Source organism: Pristis pectinata, chromosome 4 (assembly GCF_009764475.1).
Source record: "Pristis pectinata isolate sPriPec2 chromosome 4, sPriPec2.1.pri, whole genome shotgun sequence".
NCBI classification, from domain to species: Eukaryota; Metazoa; Chordata; class Chondrichthyes; order Rhinopristiformes; family Pristidae; genus Pristis; species Pristis pectinata.
Genome location: NC_067408.1, coordinates 47,667,036 through 47,692,510, shown reverse-complemented (window position 1 = coordinate 47,692,510; position 25,475 = coordinate 47,667,036). Strand labels below are relative to the sequence as shown.

The window sequence follows — 25,475 nt, the reverse complement described above, 5'->3', positions numbered from 1 at the left end:
CCATTGTTTTTTTATTTCCCTGATTCTCACCTTTCTTGTCAGTTTTGTCTGTCTATTACACTACAGAAAGTGATTGAGTCTTTAGAGATTTTTATTTGAAGGTGAGACCACCCACTGTATTCTATTTGTGCTTCCTGCCACCAGAGAGGATAAAAAGGTCCCTGCGATAGCAAAAGTAAGACATGTTCACTGATATTTCTTGTTTTTCCCATATTTTTCTGGAAATTGCTCAGAATATAACATTTTGCTGCAGATGGAAAAACAAGCCTTAAAAATAAAATTATCATGATATGTTGGCAGTTGTTCAAGTCTTTTTTTAAAACATGGAACTATTTTTAAACACCTCTTCATAATTGCAAGCTGAGGATTTGTATTCCACATATGTCCAACTAAATCCACTTGAAGGAGGCTAAAGCAAAAGATACAGAACATGAAAAAGCTGAGCATTTTGTTAGTTACATTACTTCATCCATTTTTGTCAAAAATAAACAGACATCTAAAAAGATGGGGCTTGTTTATTCATAATTTCATGAAACGCTTTGTAGTTTCTGATGAGAGTGAGTGGGCAAATGATTCAGACTGGTTTGAATTGCTGCTGCTTGCTTATGATCTCTGAAATCATTTTTCTAACCATATGAAAATCATATTATTCTTTCCTTGCTACTGAAGTAATCAGGTATCAATCATTTGTGAAATGTTGGTAAACCAAACTGTTGCTTTTGATGCAACTTTTAGGTAAAACTTCCTGAATATTTTAGTCTGGCATAACAAAATCATTAAGCTGTCAAGAAAATCTGTGTGATTAATGTTGCAATGGAGTATACATTCATTTTGGATTTTCATCTTGTTTCCTGGGATAAAATGGCTCAGGTGCAGACTGTTTGCTACTAAATCTGAAAATTTAGTAATCAACGACATACGAAAGTGCCTCTCAAGAAAATATATAACAATATTTACCTATTTTAAGTAAGATAATGTGATTTATTTCAGTATCTCGCCACTAAATACAATTTTGTGAAATAAAACTTGATTTAATGCGCTCTGAAAAATTGCAACCCTTAACTTTCTTGCATATTTTTCAATACTTTTATGCAGTGTTGAGACGTACTTGTAGTCTGTCAGTTCACTTTCAATTAATTAATTCAATTAGTTAATTACCTGATTAATTCACTAACTTTTTTATTACAATTTTAGGGAACCATTGAAGAAATGGTTTGGAGATCCTAGCCAAACTCGAAAAGAAGGAGTTTCAACTGAAAATGAAACCATTCAAATATCGGATAAGAATCAAATCTTTATGGAAGAATCAAAAAGAAATGGTAATGAGGGAACAAATGGAACATTTGTCCAAGAAAACAAGGCCTTTGGATTTGGGTTTGGCAGGAATGTGGCTGATGTACCTGGCAATAAAGCTGGTAACAAAATCTCCATGGACTTGGGCAGCTTATCAAATAATTTGTTTTTCCAGTGCATGCCTCAGAATGTTCCACAGAGCAACTACTTCACTGCAATTTCTGAAAGCTTATCAAATGATCCTCTCAGCTTCAATTCCTTCAAAGTAGCTTCCAATGCCACTGGTCAGAAAAGTGCTACGACGCAGGCAGTTGGAACTCCTGTTGGGTTGAACCCTGGAGGTACACATGGACAAGATTCTGAGAGAAAAAACCCACTTGGAGCTTCTGAAGTCATGCCAACTCTAACTCCAGCTTTTCCAAGGAGCACCTCAAACCTGCAGTTTCTTCAGTCAGTTCAACCACCAGATCTTCTGAAGGAAGAAATGCCTACCATTCCATCAGCAAATCCATTTCTTGGGTTTGCAGATCTAAAGGGAAATGGGGATGCTTTGCCTACTAACAGGTCGCACACAAATCTGTTCAGAAGTGACTTAAACACGGTCTGGCGGCTTCCACTCCAGCATCAGTTATTGTGAAGCCTCCGTTATTAACTAACTGGAAGAAAACTGATAAGGTGGCATCAGATGTTGGTGGCAACAAAACTGAACTTCCAAAAATATTTTCATCCCCATTTTCATCTTCTACTCAAAAGACAACTGTTTTAAGTACAGCTAGAACCAGACTCTCCAGAAACCCAGTTTGGTGCAACCAATATTGAGATGCCAACCTTATCTACCAGTCCACTGGGGATCAGGTTTCAGGCCTTTCAATCCCTATTTCTAGTTCTGGTAACTCCAGACAATCCACATCTGCGAGTTTTCTCAGACCCTCCCATTCTGGGAAAGCAACAGCAAGCTCCATTTGCCTTCAGTTCATCTGATAACGGTGTTGATGGTCCATCCAGTCAGCAATCTCAGTTTGATCAGAGGAGATTTTCCTTGGATGAAAGGAGCTTGGGTATCAAGCAGGAGTCAGACTCTGCTTCTGACAGCGATTTATCAGACCTCAGTGATTCTGAGGTGCACATGCGATTGCAATCAAAGACTGGTTTAAAAGGATATCTGTCTTATGTGCATGAAAGGAGGGAGCCAAATGGTGAAGGGAATAAAGAACAAATAGGGAAGGGACGGGGCCGTGGGAGAGGGCGTCCCCGAGGAAGACCTCCAAAAAGTGAGTTCACAACACCATGAGCAAAATATAAAACCTTGGAAGTAATATTATAAGTGACTAATCTTAGGTACATGTGGTGGAAAGGATTGGTTATAGTTTGCCTTTTTGTTACTAATCACTAAGTATAAAGCCTCTGCACTGGTGTTCGTGAACACACCATTCTAGGATCAACAATTAACATTTGAGTAGACTTTAGAAGTATTTATAATTAATGTGTTTTTTTTTCAATTTTCTCATAACTTGGGGACCAGTGTTCCTAGGAGTAACCAGACTTAGCAGCATTCTTTATTAAGACAGCATTTTAGCTTCATTAATTGGTAAAGTGTGCATTTTTACACCACAGACTTTTGTGGCAAATATTAGTATATTCTACAGTATGCCTGTCTTCTTTCTGTGACGTGTTTCAAATGCTAATTCAGAGGGAATTAATATTTTTAACTTTTTAGGATGATTATGTTAACAGCATTTTTGTATTACCGATAGGTTTCAGATTCCATCTACTCAAAGGAGTGGTTATACTGGCTGTGCTATTTAGGAGAGAACTTCGTGTAATTTTGCATATTTCCCAAAAGCTAGGAATTGATTATTTTTGAGTGGAGAAGGATAATATTAGGTGTTTGACTATTTATGGTCAGTTAGCTTTTTAAAAAGCCATGGCATTACAAACGCCTAATTATATAGAAATGAATAAACATAGAAAATTCAATCACTTGACCATAGTGCCACCCTGAGTAGGATGATGCAACGATGCCATTTGATGGAAGATGTAGATGTGGCGCCAAGGATTAGCTTTTACTGATATCTGAACTGAATTCTTAAGCTACCATGCAATTAAAGATTTTATTTTTAAGTGAACTTTGCTTTATTTAACAGAATTTTTTGTAGATATGAATTATCAAAGCATGGATTTTTTAAGGTTTTTAGAGGAATGTGCAGAATAGGTGAAAAAGTGAGTTTTTGATAATATGCTTCCTCCTTTGAAATTGTTTCTACAAACATGAGAAGAATAAGCATTTGTATTTGGGTTTACTGACTGTTAAAAGCCAGTTGACTTGACAAAGCCATTTTTATCATTAGTTTGTAGCCAGTTGGAAGTGCACGAGTCTTCCTTGCAGAGCTCCAATCCATGGTTTAAAAACTGCTTCAGGAGTCAGTGGCCAGGGTCTGATGATTAATGCCTATGAAAGTGCTGCCATTTTTAGAAGTGTAAACATGAGTCTTTAGAAATACCACTTTGAGTAATTCAAGACATGTCATATGATAAGTGTCTTATGCTAAGGAGGAACAGGTGACTTTTGATTCCAAAGCTCTTTGTCACTGGGGTGTTTTCCCTCACTTCTTGCCTGAGTCTTTTGTGGACTGAATTGATACAGATTGATTGCCATAACAAATCAATGATTGAATTATTGAATCACGCACCCCCCCCCCCCCCCCCCCCCCCCCCACCATCACCACCACCACCACCACCACCACCAATGCAAGGGTTGTAGGAAGTCGGAGGTCTGTTTTCCATGTAATTGTGGTTTCTAATTCGGGTTTTATTTCCTCCCTTCAGTTTCGGTGGATCAGTCGGTTTTAAAGGATGTATGCAAGGTGAGAAAGCTGAAGCAGTCTGGAGAATCCTTCCTCCAAGATGGTTCCTGTATCAATGTTGCTCCACACCTTCACAAGTGCAGAGAATGTCGCTTGGTGCGCTACAGAAAGTTTAAAGATCATGATGAATCAACGGTGTCCTGTCGCTTCTTCCACTTTAGAAAGTAAGTGCACTGGGAAATTAGACGGTACAAGTCCTTAGTACATTCTGTTTGTGCTGTGTTAAATTTTTCATTTTTAGACTGATTTTGTTAATTGGTCTAAGTGTTATTCTTCCACCACCCATATGCATCATTTTTACAGTTTTCTGGGAGAACTAACTTTGACCAATAAACTGAACAACATTTTGATTTTTACGACAGGTGTTCTATTTACTAAGTAATTCAGGTCTCCCCTTTTTTTAAAAAAAAATTGGCTTTTAGAAAACATGTAAGATGAGAGACTCTGAAGTCAGCTGAATACAAAACTATTCAAGTCCTTTGATTGGACCAAATGATGGAGCATGACACTCCATCCCAGTAATTGCATAATTTCTGATGTTGGTAAACCATAGTCTGTTGTGCATTTTTATATTCTGAAGATTTTGTTTAAACTGGATGACTTATATCTTTCAACTTTTTACAGGGTACCTTAGTTTGGAACCCTTTCATTTTAGTGGCTGTAGATTGTTGCTTGCTTGCACAAGTCATGATTAAATTTGTAGAAGGCTGCACTTCTAATTATTTTTCAGACTTTTACTGGGGTGAGGGGCAATTTTAAGAGAGGTGTTAATGTTATCATTTTTGTTTCGCTCAGTGTGGCCATTCTTGTCACGTGAGGATTTAAGCACATAATGCATACTGACCAGTGATGCACTTATTGACTGTTGTATAGTTGTAGGTGCCATCCTACAAATGAAAGCTTGCTCAACCCCAGTGTGCCCCAATCAAGTGGATTTGAAGAACTCTTCAATATTGTTTGAAGTGTTTCAAGACTACTTGTGGATATGAAACATAAAGCTTGCTTTCACCTCTCCATAACTTTTTGTTTCAACACTTAAATATTTTAGGAAGAACTTTCTCTTGATACCAAAGTTTAGCTAATCTATTTGCCTTGTTTTTCATTTCAGTCTACCGTGTAATTTGAGAAGCAAAAGGATCTTATCTATGTGGTCATTCTCTATTCAGTACATAATATAATTGTCAGCTTGTCTTGACCTTGTCTGACAAGTTACCTGTAGCATGTTGAGCACTTCAAGTAGAAGAATCTTATACTGGTTGATTAGCCTAGAATAAGCAATATATTTATAAATACAGTGGCATGCAAAAGTTTGGGCACCCCAGTCAAAATTTCTGTTACTGTGAATAGCTAAGCGAGTATAAGATGACCTAATTTCCAAAAGGCATAAAGTTAAAGATGACACATTTCTTTAATATTTTAAGCAAGATTACTTTTTTATTTCGATCTTTTACTGTTTCAAAATAACAAAAAAGGAAAAGGGCCTGAAGCAAAAGTTTGGGCACCCTGCATGGTCAGTACAGGAAGTCCCCGACTTACGAATGCCTGTACTTACAAACTGACCTTCGTGGTCAGTTCGTAAGCGGGCCCGGTCCCCGATCCTACCACGGCGGCGGTACACCTTCTTTGGCCCAACCCCGGGCAAAGTGCACATGTGCGGCTGGGGCCATGTGCGGCCGCGATCCCCAGCCCAAGTGCATGTGCGCGGCCGCGATCCCCGGCCCAAGTGCGCATGCACGGACACTGTTTCGAGTTGCATACAAAATCGGGTTACGAACAGTGTCAAAAACGGAACTCGTTTGTAACCCGGGGACTTCCTGTACTTACTAACACCCCCTTTGGCAAGTATCACAGCTTGTAAACGCTTTCTGTAGCCAACTAAGAGTCTTTCAATTCTTGTTTGGGGGATTTTCGCCCATTCTTCCTTGCAAAAGGCTTCTAGTTCTGTGAGATTCTTGGGCCATCTTGCATGCACTGCTCTTTTGCGCTGAATCCACAGATTTTCGATGATGTTTAGGTCAGGGGACTATGAGGGCCATGGCAAAACCTTCAGCTTGTGCCTCTTGAGGTAGTCCATTGTGGATTTTGAGGTGTGTTTAGGATCATTATCCTATTGTAGAAACCATCCTCTTTTCAACTTCAGCTTTTTTACAGACAGTGTGATGTTTGCTTCAGAATTTGCTGGTATTTAATTGAATTAATTCTTCCCTCTACCAGTGAAATGTTCCCCGTGCCACTGGCTGCAACATAAGCCCAAAGCATGATCGATCCACCCCTGTGCTTAACAGTTGGAGAGGTGTTCTTTTCATGAAATTCTGCACCCTTTTTTCTCCAAACTTTCCTGCGTCCTCACCACAAAATTCAGTGTCAGAAGTTTGCAAAGGAACATCTAAACAAGCCTGGTGCATTTTAGAAACAAGTCCTGTGGACTGATGAAGTTAAAATAGAACTTTTTGGCTGCAATGAGCAAAGGTATGTTTGGAGAAAAAAGGGTGCAGAATTTCATGAAAAGAACACCTCTCCAACTGTTAAGCATGGGGGTGGATCGATCATGCTTTGGGCTTCTGTTGCAGCCAGTGGCACGGGGAACATTTCACTGGTAGAGGGAAGAATGAATTCAATTAAATACCAGCATATTCTGGAAGCAAACATTACACCGTCTATAAAAAAAGCTGAAGATGAAAAGAGGATGGCTTCTACAACAGGATAACAATCCTAAACACACCTCAAAATCCACAATGGACTACCTCAAGAGGCACAAGCTGAAGGTTTTGCCATGGCCCTCACAGTCGCCCGACCTAAAACATCATCAAAATCTGTGGATAGACCTCAAAAGAGCAGTGCATGCAAGATGGCCCAAGAATCTCTCAGAACTAGAAGCCTTTTGCAAGGAGGAATGGGCAAAAATCCCTCAAACAAGAATTGAAAGACTCTTAGCTGGCTGCAGAAAGCGTTTACAAGCTGTGATACTTGCCAAAGGGGGTGTTAGTAAGTACTGACCATGCAGGGTGCCCAAACTTTTGCTTCGGGCCCCTTTTCTTTCTTGTTATTTTGAAACTGTAAAAGGTGGAAATAAAAAAGTAATCTTGCTTAAGGTATTAAAGAAATGTGTCATCTTTAACGTTATGCCTTTTGGAAATCAGGTCATCTTTTAGTCGCTTAGCTATTCACAGTGACAGAAATTTTGACCAGGGGTGCCCAAACTTTTGCATGCCACTGTATTTGATACACACTTTCAAATGTTATTCAGAATCAGATTTATTATCACTGACTTACATGATGTAAAATTTGTTGTTTTGCGGCAGCAGTACAATGCAAAGACACAAAATTACTATCTCCTCAAATCTCAAATATAGAAGTTAAAAGTTGTACATCAGCTGCATAGTTTTCTATTCTTCTTCCAGGCTAGCATTTACGAGGACAGGTGTCCTACGTGTAGGAGGCTTTTTAAATCCCAGACAGTGTGATGCTGAAGCTCTGAGTCTTTGGATTCCATCGCGTACACCTGCTGAAGGCCTTGACCTGGAAACGTCCAAGTACATCTTGGCAAATGTCGGTGACCAATTCTGTCAGCTGGTGATGTCTGAGAAAGAAGCTATGCTTCTGGTAGAACCACACCGTAAGTTAATTTTATTATAGGCAATACTGTCTGTAGATTGACAGGATTATTCATTCACAAGTTTTGAAATGTCAAGATAATGGACTTTTCTACATGTGAATTTCCCATGTGGAAATTTTCAATAGATCTTTATCCTGAAGAGCTTTGTTTTCCTTTGAACTGAAAGAACAAATGATTTTTCATAGCAGAATCTTCAATATTCCTACAATGAATGTATTTACAGTTTGCTATATATCAACAGGAGAAATTTTGTTCCCAGATTCCTGAGAACATAAGAAATAGAAACAGAAGTAAGCTTCTCAGTAATATCATAGCATAAATGTTGTACCATTCTCTTGCACTAGCCTCATATCCCTTGATTCCCATGTTACCTATAAATCTGTTGATCTCTATCTTGAATATACTCAGTGACTTAGCCTCCACAACCCTCTTGAGAAGAGAATGCCAAGGATTTGTATCTTGAGTGTACAAAGTTCTTCTTGGGTCTGAGTGGCCAGCACCTTACTTTCAGACTGACCATTGTTTCTAGGTACCCCAACCAGGGGAAACATCAACCTCCTGTCTGCCTTGTTGATTCCTTTGTATAGGTAAAAAAAAAATGCAATTAAATGGATGTATTGCACATGATCCCCTGATTCAAATCTGATCTAAACTGTGAACAGCTGGGGGTAAGTGTTTCTAACTGTTCTGTTACAACTTCATAATAGTTCTATTAATCTTGGGCTGACTGGTCTATAATTCAACTATTTTCACTCTCCTTCCTCTATTAAATAGTGGGTTTACGTTTGTTTCCTTCCAGTCTGGTAACTGTTCTAGAATTTGTGAAATTTTCTGACCCTAACGCAACCAAAGCTTTCACTGTCTCCATTGCCGTCATCTTCAAATCATGAAAGTGCAAGTTATCAGATCCTAAGGATTTATCATCTTTCAGTGCTGTAAATTTTTCCATTGCTAATTTTTTTTTACTACTGCTAATAGACCTGTAGTCCTCAATATTTTGTCCATCATTATCAGCTGGCCCTGTAGAACATTGACTAACATCACAGAAGAAAGTGGAGATGTTGAAAGTGGAAAGCTACAAAATTTCAGAGACTCTAATGATTTGTGGGCAAATAAATAACTGCAAAGAGTCCTGCCATTAGTCTGACTCTGGTTCTGTAGGTGGTTAACACATAACTACCCTTGGGCATATGTTAAAATTTCAAAATGCAAGAGAAGAATGGTCAAATTGAGTAAAGCAAAGCAGCCCTTATATATCCAATTATGATGAAAGATCATTGACCTTAAGCGCTAACTCTGTTTCTTGCTCCACGGATAATACCTGACCCACTGAGTGTTCCCAATGTTTTCTGTTTTCATTTCTTTTTGCTTAACTTTGTGTAAAATTTTGCATCTTGAACTTTATGGTACTGAAATACATTTTTTGCATTTAAGAAGTTTTTGCTAAGGAATATAAAATTCAATTGCCCAATTATATGTCCCTCGTGTTATTTTGTGGTCATCAGAGACTAGTTTTAGAAACCCAGAGCTTGTATGTTTTGTGCAGAAGTCACCTGGTAACCCTTGGACCTGAATATATTTCTGATTCAAAGCTTAAATGTTTTGATATTGCTGTACTTCATTGGTCTGCAAGAGAAAAAGGATCTTGGCCCTCTGCATAATTTTATATGGATATTGCACAAGTGATGTAGGAGTTGTCCACTGCTGTCAAGGTGACTGATATCATTTGAAAGAAGCTCAATCTCGAATTACAAGGTCACCCCCTACTGGCCAGGAGGCTTCCACTGTCTTGGAATAACTTAACTGTTGTTTCATGAGTAAGCCTCCTATGGAATTTCTCATTGGTCGGCTTGGTGTAGAATTTGATATTGAGATGCTACTGGGATTGTACTTTTAATGACCACTGCACTAAATTTAGAAGTAGCTACTTGTAAATTGTGGATATCAAACAATTTTGGCTTGTATATTTCAATTTGCTGATCGATGCGTGTCTATTTCTTTAAACTTTCTCCAACAAAGGGCAATGCGTGGTGTATGAGTGTAGAGTGTGAAATTTAAGTTATATTAACTGGAAAATCTCCCTTAACATTGTTTATTCTCAAAAGATTTAGTTCATAAAAATAGCATGAAAGTTCAAAGTGTGACAACCAGAATTAAGCTGGGTACTTGCTGTAAGTGCATAGGATACACGTACTGTTTTAATACTTTCTTGAGCAGTTATTCAACAGAATGAAATGTTGTAGGTACTAAGAGTAACAAATGCTAGTACACTTAACTGAGCAACGGTTCCACTCTTAACCCATCCATTCCTGACCCCAACATAAAATTTGCTCTTGGCTTCTCCCCCGCTCCCCACAAAATGAGCAAAAATCTTCTTCCCCTTTTACCTACTAAACACCTTCAGCTTCCAACTTCTTCTCTTCACCTCTCCCCCCCCCCCACCCCCCCAAATTAGCCAAGCACTGAAAATTTTTAACCATCAGCCACCCTCCCATCTCATCACAAAACTTTCTAAGCACTCCTCATACTGAACAGAATTGTGCACCAACTTGGACTGAACAAATCTTGTTGCTCAGCATCATAGAGTAGCCATCTGCATTTCCATTTCCTGCTGGCTACTTTCCCACAAAGGCTACTTTCAGCTGACTTCAGTTTCGCATCCTGCAGTGTACTACCCCCACTTGCACTGTGTAGCCAACTATGGTCTCCTCTGGGCACATTTCTTCTACCGTTGTACCTAGCTGCTTCATGCCTTAATCCAACACAGTTTGCTTCACCCTTTGAATTCCCTTTCCTTTCATTTTTTCCTTCCATTCTCATCCCTTGTTCACCCTTCCATAAATATTCCTTTACGACCCGAGTTAAATGGAAAATGTATACTAATCCTGATGGTGAGTGTTTCAAATTCAGAATAGCAGTGAGCATTTGCAAAGGCTTTAAGGCCAGTTATTTATGGTTCTGTGATAAAGGGCAGACACAGTAGTGTAGTGGTTAGCTTAACACTATTACAGCACCAATGACCTGGGTTCAATTCCCGCCACTGTCCGTAAGGAGTTTGTACCTTCTCCCCATGACTGCGTGGGTTTCCTCCCACTTTCCAAAGACATACGAGTTAGGAAGTTGTAGGTATGCTGTGTTGGCGCCGGAAGCGTGGTGACACTTGCGGGCTGCCCCTAGGACATTCTACACAAAGATGCATCTCACTGTGTGTTTCGATATAGATGTGACTAATAAAGAAACTTTGTACTAATTGTTGCCAGGTATGGATAGGAGCTGGTATTAAAACATTCAGAGAATCAGATGATCAATATTAGTGGTGTTGTAATGGCACTAACAGGAAAATAGAAAATTATGTAAACAAATTTGAGTAGTATGCACAAATCCTATATAAGCCTGTAACTTAGAATACCTGCTGGCTAATTGAGAGTGAGGAGTAAGTTTGAGCTCAGGACTTGTTGTGCTAAAGATGGGCAGCAGTATCACCTAATGTAGGAGAACAAAGATCAGTATTGCAAAGGAGATGAGTCCTACTAAAGGTAATGTAACCTGACATTACTTTTGGGTGTGATTTCAGGTACCAGCACGTGTTCAGAAAGTCAGAATATGTCACATTTATGATACAGGAAGTTAAAAAAAACACACAAATTTGGGCATCCTGATCCAATGATGTCTTATGGTTTCCACTGCTCATAACAGGTACAAACATTTGCCTGCTATATCTGATGGCTGGTATAATGATTGAAATGATACTGGAATAGCCTTCCCAATATCAAAATTAGATTTAGCAGCTTTAGATAAAAGTTGACTATTCATTCAGATTGTTTTGCAGACCGTTCTTGGGAAATTAATATATAAATTTGCAGCTTGTGTCAGTTTATGAAAATTACTTGCATAATAGACTTTGATAGATCCTTTGTTCTTGTTAATGTAAACAAAGGACAATTGGTGAGAGTTGACTCATTATCTCGGACAAATTGTGATTAATGGCTACAAATACCACTTTTTTTTACATGGATCGTGTTATTTTGCAAACAACAGCATGGCTGGATTCTTTGATATAATTTGCCAGTATATCTAGCGGAAGCAAATTACAGAAGATTGGGTATCCTGACCCTTAAAGTAATGTTCTTCTGTCATGTTTGTTCATGGGCTGTAGACAGTGGTGTCAATACTGATGTTTATTATCCATACCTAACTGCCCCTGAACTTAGTTAGCAGTTAAGAGTGAGTCATGTTGATGGATTTAGTGTCATATTAGGTAAAACTGAGTAAGACGTTTTTCTTCCTCCAAGGACATCAGTAAACCAGATGAATGATTTATAAAAATCTGATTCACACTCACCATTACTGATATTATCTTTTTATTCTAAATTTCCTTAATAAAGTGAATTTAAATTTCCTAGCTACCTTTCTGGGATTTGAACTCAACTCTCAGGATCAGTAGTAATGATTTCTGGATACTAGTCAAGTAAGGTAACCATAATGCTTCCATACACACTTTGTAGTAATATGGGGTGTAAGAAAATCCCCCAGTCAGAAACCAAAGTATCCTTTCTTTTGAATGTTTGTATTGAATCTACACAGACCATAGGTGTCTGTTACTTGTTCCATAGCTCTACTTTCCTCTGGTGCCCACTGTGGATTGATTGTTGTATTCTTTTTACTTTAAGAGCAATTAGCATGGAAACGGGCGGTACGTGGTATTCGAGAGATGTGTGATGCCTGTGAGACAACTCTCTTTAACATCCACTGGGTCTGTCGCAAATGTGGTTTTGGTGTATGCCTCGATTGCTACCGGATGAGGAAGAGTCGCCCGCCACAAGGTATGTGAAATGCAGAGAAATTTTATGTGATGCTGTGGTAGAGCCATTCCCTTCTGGTGCTCACATTTAGACCTAATTAGTTAATGTAAACTTGAAGGTGTGATAAGGCTTAGGTTTGCTGAGTACCATGTGGCAAAGGATCTTATCAATAAAGTAGGCAACTTTCAGTAATATTTCTAATAGCTTGCTTACGGAATTTAGTAAAACTTTTATATGACTTGTTTATGCTAGCCTGAGGTTTTTTAACTTGGAAGTGCAGACATGATGCTGAAAGTTTGAACTTTTGCTGTAATACGAAAATAAATATTGTTTGGTCTAAACAGGGGTCTGACATTGGGACTGAAGAGATTTATTGAAGAGAGGGTTGGGAGGTGAGAATTATTTGAATTAAGCCTAGATGCTTTATAATTAAGGCAAAAGTAATTGGCTAAAAAGGAACAAAAATAATGATGCATATGAAATATCCTGGAGGTTATGCAAACTACCCATGAGGCATTCATGGGTTTCTGGAATTCTGAGTTCATAATCATTTGATGCCATTTTGCCTGGGGAAAAGTTTCTAAGTGATTAGTGATGGGAAATCATCTGAATTAATCTGAGCTACAGAAGGTATGGCCTGAGAGGGAGCTCTGGATATTGGTCAGCTACTCCAACCAAGAATGCATCAAGTAGCAATAGAGAGGAGAGGCAAGGAAAAATGGCAGAAATCCCAGAGATAATAGCACATGTGCATTTGTGGATAAAGACACTGAAGTAAAGTATAGGTTCAGTTCTGTATCCTGTGCTCAAACAAGGATATCTAAGCACTACAGGGTATTCAACAAAGCGTCACCAGATTGACTCCTGGGATGGAGTATTGTTCTATGAGAAGTGTGATTCAGCAATCTGGGCATATGGTCTCAGACTTAGAAGAATGAAAAAGGTTCATTGAATCGTATAAAATTGTAATGAAACGACACAGGGATGGTTCTCAAGGCTGAGCAGATGTCACAGTCTTAAAATAGGGGTCAGTCTTCAGGACTGAAATGAGAAAAATTGCTTCACCCAGACCGTTGTGAATCTTCAGTATTATCTACTTGAGGGGTGTGAAGACTTTAGATGTTGAACATATTCAAGACAGAGGTTAACAGATTTTTGTTTATTGAAAGAATGGGGTAAGTAGAGGAATGTTGTGCTGAGTTTAGAACAAAAATGAGCTATGATCTTAGTCAATGCCTGGTTCCTGTGCTCCCTCGAAAGCGACTGGATTCACTAGAAAATTTATATTACTGAGTAATATCTTTTTTTTTAAAAATGAAATAAAAGTATATTAATAGGACCACTGAAAGGCCTGGATAGAATGGACGTAGAGAGGATATTTCCATTAGTAGGACAGTCTAGGTTCCAAGGGCACAGCCTCAGAATAAAGAGACATTCCTTTAGAATTGAGATGAGAAATTTCTTCAGCCAGAGAATGGTGATTCTGCCGAATTCATTGCCGTGAAGGGTCATGGAGGCCAAGTCAATGGGTGTATTTAAGGCAGAAATTGACAGGTTCTTGACTGGCAAGGGGTTAAGGGTTACGGGGAGAAGGAAGGAGAATGGGGTTGAGAGAAAATGATCAGCTGTGATTGATTGAATGGCAGAGCATACTTGATGGATCAAATGGCCTAATTCTGCTCCTATATCTTATGGTCTTATAACATCCAATAGTCTAGAAAATCTACCAGTCCAGCACCACCATAACATCCAATAGTCTAGAAAATCTACCAGTCCAGCACCACCAAAGTCCTGAGCATTCCAGATTAATAAGGTTTTACTGTCTGTTATCCTAGTTTAAGACATTACTTATCAGAGATATTTTGGATGTGATCTAAGGTTAGTTTGTAAAAATGTATTTTCACATTGAAACTATTCAGCTTCCTAAATGTTATGGGAATACTGTAGAATTGCCCACTGCAGTGTCTATTCGTCCTTTGAATTGTGTCAATTTTTTTTCCTCTGCTTTTCAGTGGATGATGACAGTCTTGAAGATGAAGTTTTCTCCTGGCTGAAATGCGCTAAGGGTCAGACCCATGACCCAGCGAATCTAATGCCAACGCAAATTATTCCCAGCACTGGTTAGTACATGATTTGCATGTGCATGAAATGGCCTTTCACTTGTATTTTAGTTTAAAGCATTGCTCTTTTGCCCAAAGTAACTATATCTCATCTTTTTAAATCTCTTTCTATTGATTCTTTATGTTGGCACATCCTCTAACTAAAAAATACTTCAACAGTTAATTTTTATTTGGGTAATTATAGATTGTATCGCTGTGTTCAACACTATTTCTTATTTCAAGTAACTTAAATCTAGAAAAGGAAACTAAAGAAACATGCTGGAGAACATTTTTTTCCCTGAATCTGTCAAGCTGCTATGACCAAAAGGAGCTAGTTATCTTTGGCTGTGATTTAGGATATCAGAAGGTTAGAGTAGTAAAGTTGATGATATCTGGATAAATGCAGTCAACATGGAGCAAAAGAATATGTGTAATGAAATCTGCAAAACCCGGTAAATTTAAATGTAAAGGTTTGTGCAGCTGTTGGTTGGCAACAAATCTACTTAAGTTCCTTTCTCCTAGTGTGCCACCTTGCAATGTAAATTTTGAGGGTGTGACAGCTATTAAGTTGTTACAGCATAAGTAGTGTGCAGTTATCTATTTGAATATTAATTGTCCTGTGCAAAACAATCTGCCATACAAAAATATTTTTTTTGTATTTGTTGCTGCTTTGTTGCATTCTAACAAAGGGATTTGGAGAATGAGTTGATTTGTATGTCATTATTGGGTAGCTAAATTTACATAACCACAAATTAATACCACCATTATTGTGAACAGGGAAACAGTTCCTTGAAAAATGTGATAACTACTGGGATCTGTAATATGAACTGCCCAGACATTAATTCTATAATCGAATAAAATGAATGTATCTGAGACCCGACAGTTCATCCTTGTTCTTTCAGCTGTCACATTTGAAGGAGCATTGATATGCTCACACTGGGGAAGAAATCAGCTTGAATTGTAACTTTAAACTGGGGCAGTTGATCAGATCCCACTTTGCTTAAAGTTGTGCATTAGTTTTGTAGCATTGTTGGCTGCAAAACAAAATTAATGTACATAAAGATCTATACTGTATACGTGCAGCCTTTTGTTTGATTTCTGAGCATGAGTGATAGAATTTCTTCACTGTGACTTTATTGCATTCAGTACATTGCATTCTGAAGTTGTAGGGATGGTATTAATTGAGCTACATTGAACAATCAATGACTTCCAATGGGCTTCATTAGGAAGTGCAAACAGGAAATCCTGGAAATAATCAGCAGGACAAAGGATATCTGATGAGAGAGAAACAAATTTAGCATTTCAGATCAAGTGGTTCTGGTGAATTGATTATCAACCTGAGGCATCATTTCTCTGCAGTTGTTACCTGATGTGCTGAGCAGTTCCAGTACTCTTATTATTTCAGGTTTCCAGCATCTGTGTTTGTTTATTGCTTTTGCTTCAAATAAAATAAGCCTGATCTGGTTACTTTTGAAAAGATTAATTTCTTAATCAACAGCTCTGTATGATATTGGAGACATGGTCCATGCAACAAGGGGAAAATGGGGTATCAAAGCAAATTGCCCTTGTATTACCAAGCAGCTCAAGCCTTTACCCAAGCCAGCACCACCAAATGGAGTATCACAGGTACGTCAGATTGATCATTGTTATTCAGCACCAGGTTTTCAGGGGTAGCCACTTTAAAATCCATGAGCTTCTATTCAAGTCCCCAAAATTAAATATCAATTGGCATCATTAAAATTTTGAACACAAAGTGGCATTCTTGAAATATCGAGAAGCCTATTCTGGTTTAATCACTATGTGGTGAGTAGTGTTTCTGGTTTAACCACTGTGGGTGGCAAGTAGTGTTTGTTTGAGAATGGACTTCCAGTGGTGACATGACTGTCAGAATGAGACATAACTGGATTTGTCATTGGGAAAAGGATTGAAAGAAAGGATGCAAGATGTTTTATGGGATGTGTGAAGGGGAAGGGTGGTGGGTGGTTGTGGGAGACTAGCATCATTCACATGTACTTGTGCATTTAATCATTCCTATAAAATTATATTTTTATACCATGTAGATCTCAGCCTGATTTAAATGTGTGTCTCTTGTTCACAAGTTAAAAATCAACAAAGGTTCAAGTAAAAAAGATAGATATCAAAGCAAACTTGGTTCAGTGCTAGAATAATTCCTTTGTTGTTGGCATTAGTTGTTCAACTTATTATGGCTATAAAATTCTTGGAGGGAATCGCAAAATCTTCCTCCAAGAGACCCAGGCACCAATGTATTTGTGTTAAGAGTACATTGTATTAATGAATAGGATGGATTTGGGAGGTGGGGAAAGAAGGGAAGTGATTGGCATCAGAAAGGAGCTAATATTGCTTAAATTTGGTTCAAGAGCAAAGAGTGGTTGGGAAATACTATTAAACATTAATATTTTAAGATCCATTTGATGCGGTTTGCCTAAACAATGGCAATCAACATATTCTGCAAGGAAATAAGGCTGATGTTTTGGAAGAGCAGAGGAACTTAATATGTAAATGTTCATGAACTTTAAAAACAGAACCTCAAGCTCATTAAGCCATACATAAAACTTATTCGAGTTCTAGGTTGCATCTCCAGAGAAGTGGACTTTTCAAAAAAAACAAGGGTGTCGATGATCCTAATTAAAGCTTTAATGGGCTGAAATAAATCGGATTCAACCCACCAGCTAGTCCTGCGCTAGTTATCCACACCTGCCTGCCCGGGCCAGTTGAGCACAGCTGAATTAACTGAATCACAGGACCCAAGAAGCATTTGTTGAAGCCCATTCCTGGAATGCCCTGTCTGACGGCAGGGCTTCACCTCCTGTCAGAACTTGTCAAAGCCTATTGCAAGGAAATGCAGACATCTGTCACTCTCCATCTACTGGACTTGAAGCTGATCCATGCAAGTCCCTTCAGAACCACCAACCACAGCTGGTTGGATGCAGTCTGTTAAGGCTTTGTTAGAGTGCTGCATGCAATAAGAGGCTTCAAGTTACGGGACTGATAATAAGCTTGTTACCTGGTGTGAAAAAATACAGTTGAAAAGGAAAACTTGAGAAGTTGAATTTTTATTTTCTAGAACACTGGAAAAACTAGGCAAAAAATTAAGAGGTTTGTAATTCTGAATGGAAACAACAAGGTAGCAGGAAGAAGACCGTTTCCAATCAAAAGTTCAAAAATAAAAGACTAAATGTAAAGTTAAATGTACAAGATTTAGAACAGAATGGGTAAAAAAAATCCTCAGAGAACTTTGAGGTCATGGAATTCACTTAAGAGTTAATTGATGAGTTGGAAACAAAATCCATTTTAATGCTTGGATTGGATGGATGAGGAAGACGAGAAATTATAAATAGAAGTATTTGATCATGTGAATTCTAAAGATTAACATGGACTTAAGGCCTTATGGCCTTTTTTCTGTGTTGTAATTGCTGAGCATTTAAGTCTTGGGTTTGTTTAAACAATATGAGTGATTTAGTGTTGTTTTAAATTCTGGACTCTTTTAGCTTTCAAGCAGTCTTCCAAATCCTGCTTCTGCAGTTATTTCGAATGAAGTGTCTATAAGTGGTGGTGGCTCTGTGATGTTACCTCAATCAGATGGCATTTTACCAGAAGTGAAGCCAGAGTCAGCAGACATAAGTAACTGTGAAGCTGGAGAAGGCAATAACATGAACCTGGGTGATAATAATTGCAATAACATGAGCTTTGCAAGTGACAATGAGGCATTTTCCACCACCTCGACATTGAAGGACACAACACTGAGTTCAGCAGACACTACATCTGCATTGCACTGGTTGGCTGACCTGGCCACACAGAAAGCTAAGGAGGAGAAGAAAGGTAAGGTTCCTTTTATATTTTAACAGTTCAGTCCATTTCCTGAGAATTTTTCTTTTCTTGAGCTGTTTGTGTAATTGAAAGGGATACTGTGCTGATCGTTTCTTTGGAGGTAACATGAAAGCTGTAAGATATTATTATCGTATAAACTTTTTTTGATTCTCTGGTTACTGCCTGATGCTTTCCAGTCATAACATGATCTGACTTAAATATTTTCTTGCCAGGAGGGATGCTTTAAATGAGAATTGTGTCTAATTTTAGCCCAAATAATTCAGATCATGGTCACATAATCTGTCTACATCACTGTGCAAAAAACAGACTGCTGGAGGAACTCAACAGGTCAAGCAGGGTCTGTGGGGGGAGAGGAATTGTTGATGTTTTGGGTCAAGACCCTGTTCTGACATCACTCCTGATGAAGGATTTCAACCTGAAAGTTTGACAATTCCCCGCCACCGCTTCCCCCCCCCCCCCCCCCCCCCCCACAGTTGCTGCTCAACCCGCTGAGTTCTTCCAGCAGTTTTGTTTTACTCTGGTTTCCAACATCTGCAGTCTCTTATGTCTACATCACTTTGCAACTTCTTTACATCCTTCTCACTGTTCAGTTTTCAGCATGCTTAGATACATAACTGCTGGTTCTTTCATCTATTTGTTACAGCTCAAGAAGAGCCTCCTTGGTGCATTATTTCTTGCCACTGCAATTCAGTTCCCACTCCCCCTTCCCCAATTTCCCTGTAGCCCTGTACCTTATTCTTGGTCACGTGTCCATCAACTCCCCTTTGCACTTCTGCCACTTACTTATCCTAAAAGGTAATTTACGGTAACCAATTAATCTACCAGCATTACTGTTGGTTGTGGTAGGAATCTAGAGCACCTAGCAGATAACTACGCACTAACAGGATTGAATCCAGCTCCCTGGAGCTATATGCCAGCAGCACTAATTGCTGCACTATGATGCCATCAAATGGTTGATGTAGGCTAGAAATAGCTGAGGCCCAGGCATTGACCTGTATGGCACTTGACTTAGTTATAGCTTCCCTTCCTGAGAATAACTAATTTATTCCTAACCTCTGTTTTCTATCCTCAACCTATCCTCTATCCATGCAAATATCGTCCCCAATTTCATGACTCATTGTGGGAGTATATTGGACAAGTGGAACTTGTATTCTGTGCAAGGCTTCACAATCAATTGTTTCTTTAGGGCCAGTCAAAAATATCATCAAGTTGGAAAGCTACAAATTTCTCCACAAGCTAGTTGAATGATGATACTACAGATGAGTTAACAGAGAAATTGATGAAGGGAATACACCAATATTGCATACATTGATTTTCAGAAGGTGTCTAATAAAGTCCCATACAAAGGCCGGTTTGCAAAATTGAGGTTTGTGGAATTAATTATCTGTAGCAACATCGATAAGAAATTGGCTTAAAGATAGGAATGTAGTAAATGGTTATGTTTTAAGATTGGAGGATGATCGGCTGAAATGTTCTCCAGGGGTGAGAGCTGAGATGACCACTTTTTTTTAATATAAATGAAGTAAATGTGGGTGCACAGTGTAATAGTTCCATATTTGTAGATGATACGAAGCTTGGAAGTGTGGTAAACTGTGAGAAGAGTGTAGACTTCACAAAGATGTAGGTTGGCTTGAAGGGGCATAGAAGGAGCAGATGAAATTTAATACAGAGAAGTCTGAAGTGATAACTTAGGCTGAAAGAATAAGAGACACTGTAAATTAAATGACACAGTTCTAAATAGCTAAGTGTTCAGGGGGCAAGGCATGGTGAAAGAAAGCATTAATAGAAGCATAGATTATCAAAATTAAGGAAGCTCTGTTGTACAGGACATTGATTGGGTCACAACTAGTGTATTGCATCCAGATCTTATTTCACCTTTTCTCTAGGTGTAGGTCCATCAAGTTCATGATGTTTCTGAGAGCATTCCCACAATTCCCATTCCCCCACTTTTTTTTCCACTGTAACCTTTTCACTGTAACCTTTTCACTGTAACCTTTTCACTGTAATGTGCCCACCAACTCCACCTCCTCACTCCCCCCATTTCCCCACCAACAATGGGGATAATTGATTTAATTAACCTGCTGGCTTGGGAGGAAATGAGCACACAGCACCAGCACCCAAGGTCAGTTTCAAAACCAGATCATTGGAGCTGTGCAGCTGCAATACTAACTGCTGTGCCACTGTGTAGTCCCCACACTTTTAACTACACTTTTGGAAAGATGTCAAGATTGTGGGGAAGATACAGAAAGGATTTATTAGAAAGCTCCATGGTTCAGGGATTCTCTATAAAGTGAGAATGCAGAAGACGTGTTTGTTCTTATAGCAGAGGTGGTTGAGAAAAGTTTTCAAGTGTACATGGTCACGGCTGGTTTGGACAGGATGAATAAAGAGAAGCCATGATTGTTAGTGATTTGATCAAAGACTAGCAAAACTAGCAGATTTAAAATCATAGATGAGAAATAAAAGAGAAATTTAAGAAAAAGTAGTTTTACTTCCAAGTAGTTATGATCTGGATCTTACTGCTTATCGGGCTGTTGGAGAAATGGATTGGCATTTGAGACAGATAATTTGCAGGGCTATGGGGAAAACAACAGAAGAATGGGCGGAACGACCTCAGGTACCATCATAATTCCCTGATCAGGAGCTTGTAAAATTACTAGGGTGCACTACCCATTCTTGATCACCAGATGGCAATCAGTGAGAAGAGTAAGTCAGTTTGTACTTCTGGGAAGGTTTGAAGACCTGTCATCTCTAAGACTTTTGATCGGAACCATCAAATTTATTATCTCAATGTAACTTATATATCATCCAGATTATAACTTGGAAAATTCTCTGAAGAAATAGTCCCTTCAAAGCAATGTCAACCATTTAACACAATGTTTTTGATATGCTCAAAATATCTAAAAGTGCTACATAACTATTGAATTATTTTGGACTTGTATTCAATTTTAGCATGAATAGCAGCTAATTTGTGCAGTGCCCTGCGTCACAATAAGTTAATAGAATTAATGACCTGTTAAATCACTTCTGGTGGTGCTTTTAAGGATAGTTCCATTTTATGAATAGCGCCATGAAATCTTGTAAGACTAACCAGAAAGGCTGTCAGGACTTCAGTTCAACACTTGTCTGGACGATTCTACCTCCATCAGACCAACATATCCTCAGAACAGTATTATCGAGGATGTTGTCCGTGTTGGGGAATTAATTAAGGGTCCACAACCCAAAAGCAGCCCATTCACACCATATGGTTTATACTGCTGTTTATTCTCAAACCAAGCAGCCTATTATTCATCTTCATTTAACTGTGTCAGCATATCCTCCTTTCATTTTTCTTCCATATATTTCTAGCTTTCCCTTGTAAGTATGTAAGTTGATTCCCTCTTAAACAAAGGTGTCAGTTGTTTACAGCGTATCAAACAGTTGTTACCTGCTGTAAAGTTACTTCTGGTTTGTTTCGTGAAATTTGTTGGTTGAAAATCCCTTTGAAGAAAGTATCCATTAAGTTGATGTAGCAGATACCCTCAAATCAGTGCAGCCACAGTTGGCTATCCATTCATCATTATCATTGTTCATGTAGGAGTGATGATCAAGGGAAATTTTAATGCAGAAGTTTTAGAACTTGAAGTTATTGATGATGGGTAACTAGGGTGTTTCCTTGACTTGAGATTTTGTGTCCAAGGGATGAAACTGTGTCTTGTATTTGGTTTATGCAGGAACCAAGGAGCAGGAGTTGTCTGTTCTGATCCTCGAGTTTTTCCAATCATTAGATCAAATCATGTCTATTTTGTATTTCATTTCCTCACCTTTATTCATATTCCTGATTCCTTTACCTTCCAAAAGACTTACTGATCTCAGCTTTGAAATTAATGATTGATTGGAATGTGTGGGAGATTGTAGTTGAGCATTGAGAGTTCCAGCTTTTCACAACCCTTTTTTGTGAAAAGTGCCTTTAGATTTCAGTCCTGGATCTTTTTCCCTCCATGTTTTGAATTCCCTCACCAATGAAAATGGTTTCCCTGTATCCCCCATCCTATCAGATCTTTTTGTAATTTTGAACACTTCACCTTCTAATAAGAATACAGGCCAAGTTTATAGGGTCAGCTTCATCTGTCTTTGCATAGTTGGCTTACTCTTTATAGTTACAGATTATTTAAATATGGGCCGCCCTAATGATTTGTCAAAGCCACTGCATGAACCTTATCCAGAATTTGAGCCATAATTTGCTTGGGTTTGTTGCCAAATGTGAGTCTTGAAAATGCTGTAATGTTCTCCTGTTTTAAAAACTTGTTATAGTTATGCTTCTGCCTTCACTTGGGCAATAAAAACTGATCAGTCTTCCAGTGGAGACTACTTAATGTGCACAATTTTATCAATTTTGAAAGCTTTTTTAAGAGGTTATGCCTTTGGTAATTTTCCCCTTATCCACAAATAAGCATCCACAAATAACTCGACTAAGCTCTGACAAAGCTCTGACCTGAAAGATTAATTTTGTTTCTCCTTCCACAGATGCTGACTGACCTGCTGAGTATTTCCAGCATTTTCTATTTTTATTTTGGAGTTGCAGTTTTTTGATTTTCTTCCACAGAAGACAAAGTTTACATTGCTAAATCTAACTCCCTATTCCTGTACCAGACTTGCAAGCCTCACAAAAAGAAATTGTATATGAATCAGATGTCAGGATAATGGGTTTAGATTCAACAAACATAATTCACAGATACAAGTCTACTGAATTTCATGACTTAGAGTCATAGTCATAGAATAATACAGCACGAAAATAGTCCTTTCAGCCCAAATCATTCATACCGTCCAAGATGCCCATCTAATCTAATCCCATTTTCCTGTGTTTAGTCCATGTCCCTGTAAACCTTTGGTATCCATGGACCTGTCCAAGTGTCTTTTAAATGTTATTGTACCTATCTCCACCACTTCCTCTGGCAGCTCCTTCCATATACACACAACCTTCTGCATGAAGAAGTTGCCCCTCAGATCCTTTCTAAATCTTTCCCCTCTCACCTTAAACCTATGACCTCTTGTTTTTGATTCTCCACCCTGGGAAAAAGACAGGGTGCATTCACGTTATCTATGCCCCTCATGATTGTGTACACCTCTATAAGGTCACCCTTCAGTCTCCTATGCTTCAAGGAATAAAGTCCTAGCCTGCCTAACCTTTCCCTATAACTCAGGCCCTCAAGTCCTGGCACCATTCTTGTAAATCTTCTTTGCATTCTTTCCAGCTTAATGACGTCTTTCTTATAATAGTAACCAAAATTGTACACAGTACTCCAGGTGTGGCCTTACCAATATCTTGTACAACTGCAACATAATGTCCCAAGTCCTATGATCAATGCCCTGACTGATGAAGGCCAGTGTGCCATATGCCTTCTTCACCACCCTGTCTACCTGTGACACCACCTTCAGGGAACTATGTACTTGTGCTCCTAGGTCCCTCTTCTACAACCCTCCTTCTTGGTGACATTTGTATCTTTTGAAATTTGTATCTTTTAAAAACTCTGGGTATTCTGCTATTTTTTTAGGTGATAATTAATGTAGTAACTCTTTACAAATTTAATTGAATGTTGCTGATTGGTTGTTATAGCAGTAACTTGTAAATATTTATTGTGAGGATGATGAAACCACCCTCTTAGATCCTGTGCATTCTTGGATCAGTTTTGTAGAAGTCCATCTCTAAAGCTCATAAATGTTTTCAGATGTCTACTAATGGTTGAGATTCAGGATATTTGCAAATGGCATATATGGAAACTTTCACTTACAGCAATCACAACGTTAGCCAACACTAAATATAGAGAAAAGTCATTCTATTTGCTTTTGCTAATGCATCTTATCATTTGCTAGTTCAATTTTTCATTTTTCCTTTCTTCCCAGAAAGCAGTAATTCTTCTTTGAGATCTGTGCTGAGCCAAAGTCAAGACTCTAAGCCTCCCTTAGCTCTGGACTCATTTAATGCTTTGTCCAAGCCTCCCTCCATTTTAGAACCCTTCAGCAGTCTTTTATCTGGAGGCCCTTCAACAACTAAGACTGAAGGCTCAAGCCTTAGGGATCTTCTAAATTCTGCCCCAGGAAAATTACAGCGAGGTGCTGCTGAGACCAGCCTTCCATTTCCATCAGTCTTCCCATCTGTCCCAACAGTAAGTATGTCTAAGCAGTGTGACACTTGAAATTTTTGATATATTTTAAAAAGTGAAAACTGTTGATATAATTGGTCATACAGTGGTATAATTCAACAACAGGTATTGAAGTCAAAAATGTTGATTTGTAAGTTGATCCACACGGCATGTCTGTGCCAATTTTAATGTTAATATTAACTTTGCTGAGCCCATATGTGGTGTATTGTCTAGTTTTGGTCATCATACTTTCACTGTGCCGTAGGGTTTACGTTACTGGACTAGTGAACCACGGGCATGAACTAACGACCTTTGGTCATCAATTCAAATTCCAACATGGCAGCTGGGAGATTTAAATAATCTTGCATTTTTGAAAAGTGCTGGTATTAACCATGAAATCCTACCAATTTCACTGTTGGAGAGTCATGAACAAAGGAACATACCAACAAAATAAGGGACCAGTCATTTGAAACTGAAGTGCATAGAAATTTCTTCTCTCAACGGATAGTGAATGTCTGGAATTCTCTGGTGGAGGCCAGATCATTAGATGTATTTAAGGTGGAGATGGATAAATATTTGAAAGATGGAGGAATTGAGGGATATGGGGAACTGGCATATCAAATGGTGGGGCAAGCTTCATGGGCCTGATGGCCTACTGCTCCTATTTTCTTTAGTTCTTGTGTTTTTACCTATGGTTTTTTTTTGTCCAAAAAAATTCTGGTTCACTAATGTTTTTCAGGAAAAAAGTACCTGCTATCTTTTTCCAGTCTGATCTATGTGTAAACTGTAGACTTATAACAACATGGTTGATTATTAGCAAGCTACTTTGC

At 38.5% G+C, this 25,475-nt stretch overlaps 1 protein-coding gene across 1 annotated transcript in view; it reads left to right on the top strand.

The window, feature by feature from the left end:
* Nucleotides 1-25,475, top strand: part of LOC127569203 (lysine-specific demethylase 3B-like) — a 101,719-nt gene that overhangs the window by 50,095 nt on the left and 26,149 nt on the right. Inside the window, exons 10-18 of the mRNA XM_052013608.1 lie at nucleotides 1,195-1,415; nucleotides 2,061-2,564; nucleotides 4,120-4,321; nucleotides 7,559-7,773; nucleotides 12,444-12,596; nucleotides 14,588-14,695; nucleotides 16,173-16,300; nucleotides 18,184-18,514; nucleotides 24,407-24,669. Of these exons, the coding sequence (XP_051869568.1) occupies nucleotides 1,195-1,415; nucleotides 2,061-2,564; nucleotides 4,120-4,321; nucleotides 7,559-7,773; nucleotides 12,444-12,596; nucleotides 14,588-14,695; nucleotides 16,173-16,300; nucleotides 18,184-18,514; nucleotides 24,407-24,669 (2,125 nt within the window). The remainder of the gene's footprint in view (nucleotides 1-1,194; nucleotides 1,416-2,060; nucleotides 2,565-4,119; nucleotides 4,322-7,558; nucleotides 7,774-12,443; nucleotides 12,597-14,587; nucleotides 14,696-16,172; nucleotides 16,301-18,183; nucleotides 18,515-24,406; nucleotides 24,670-25,475) is intronic.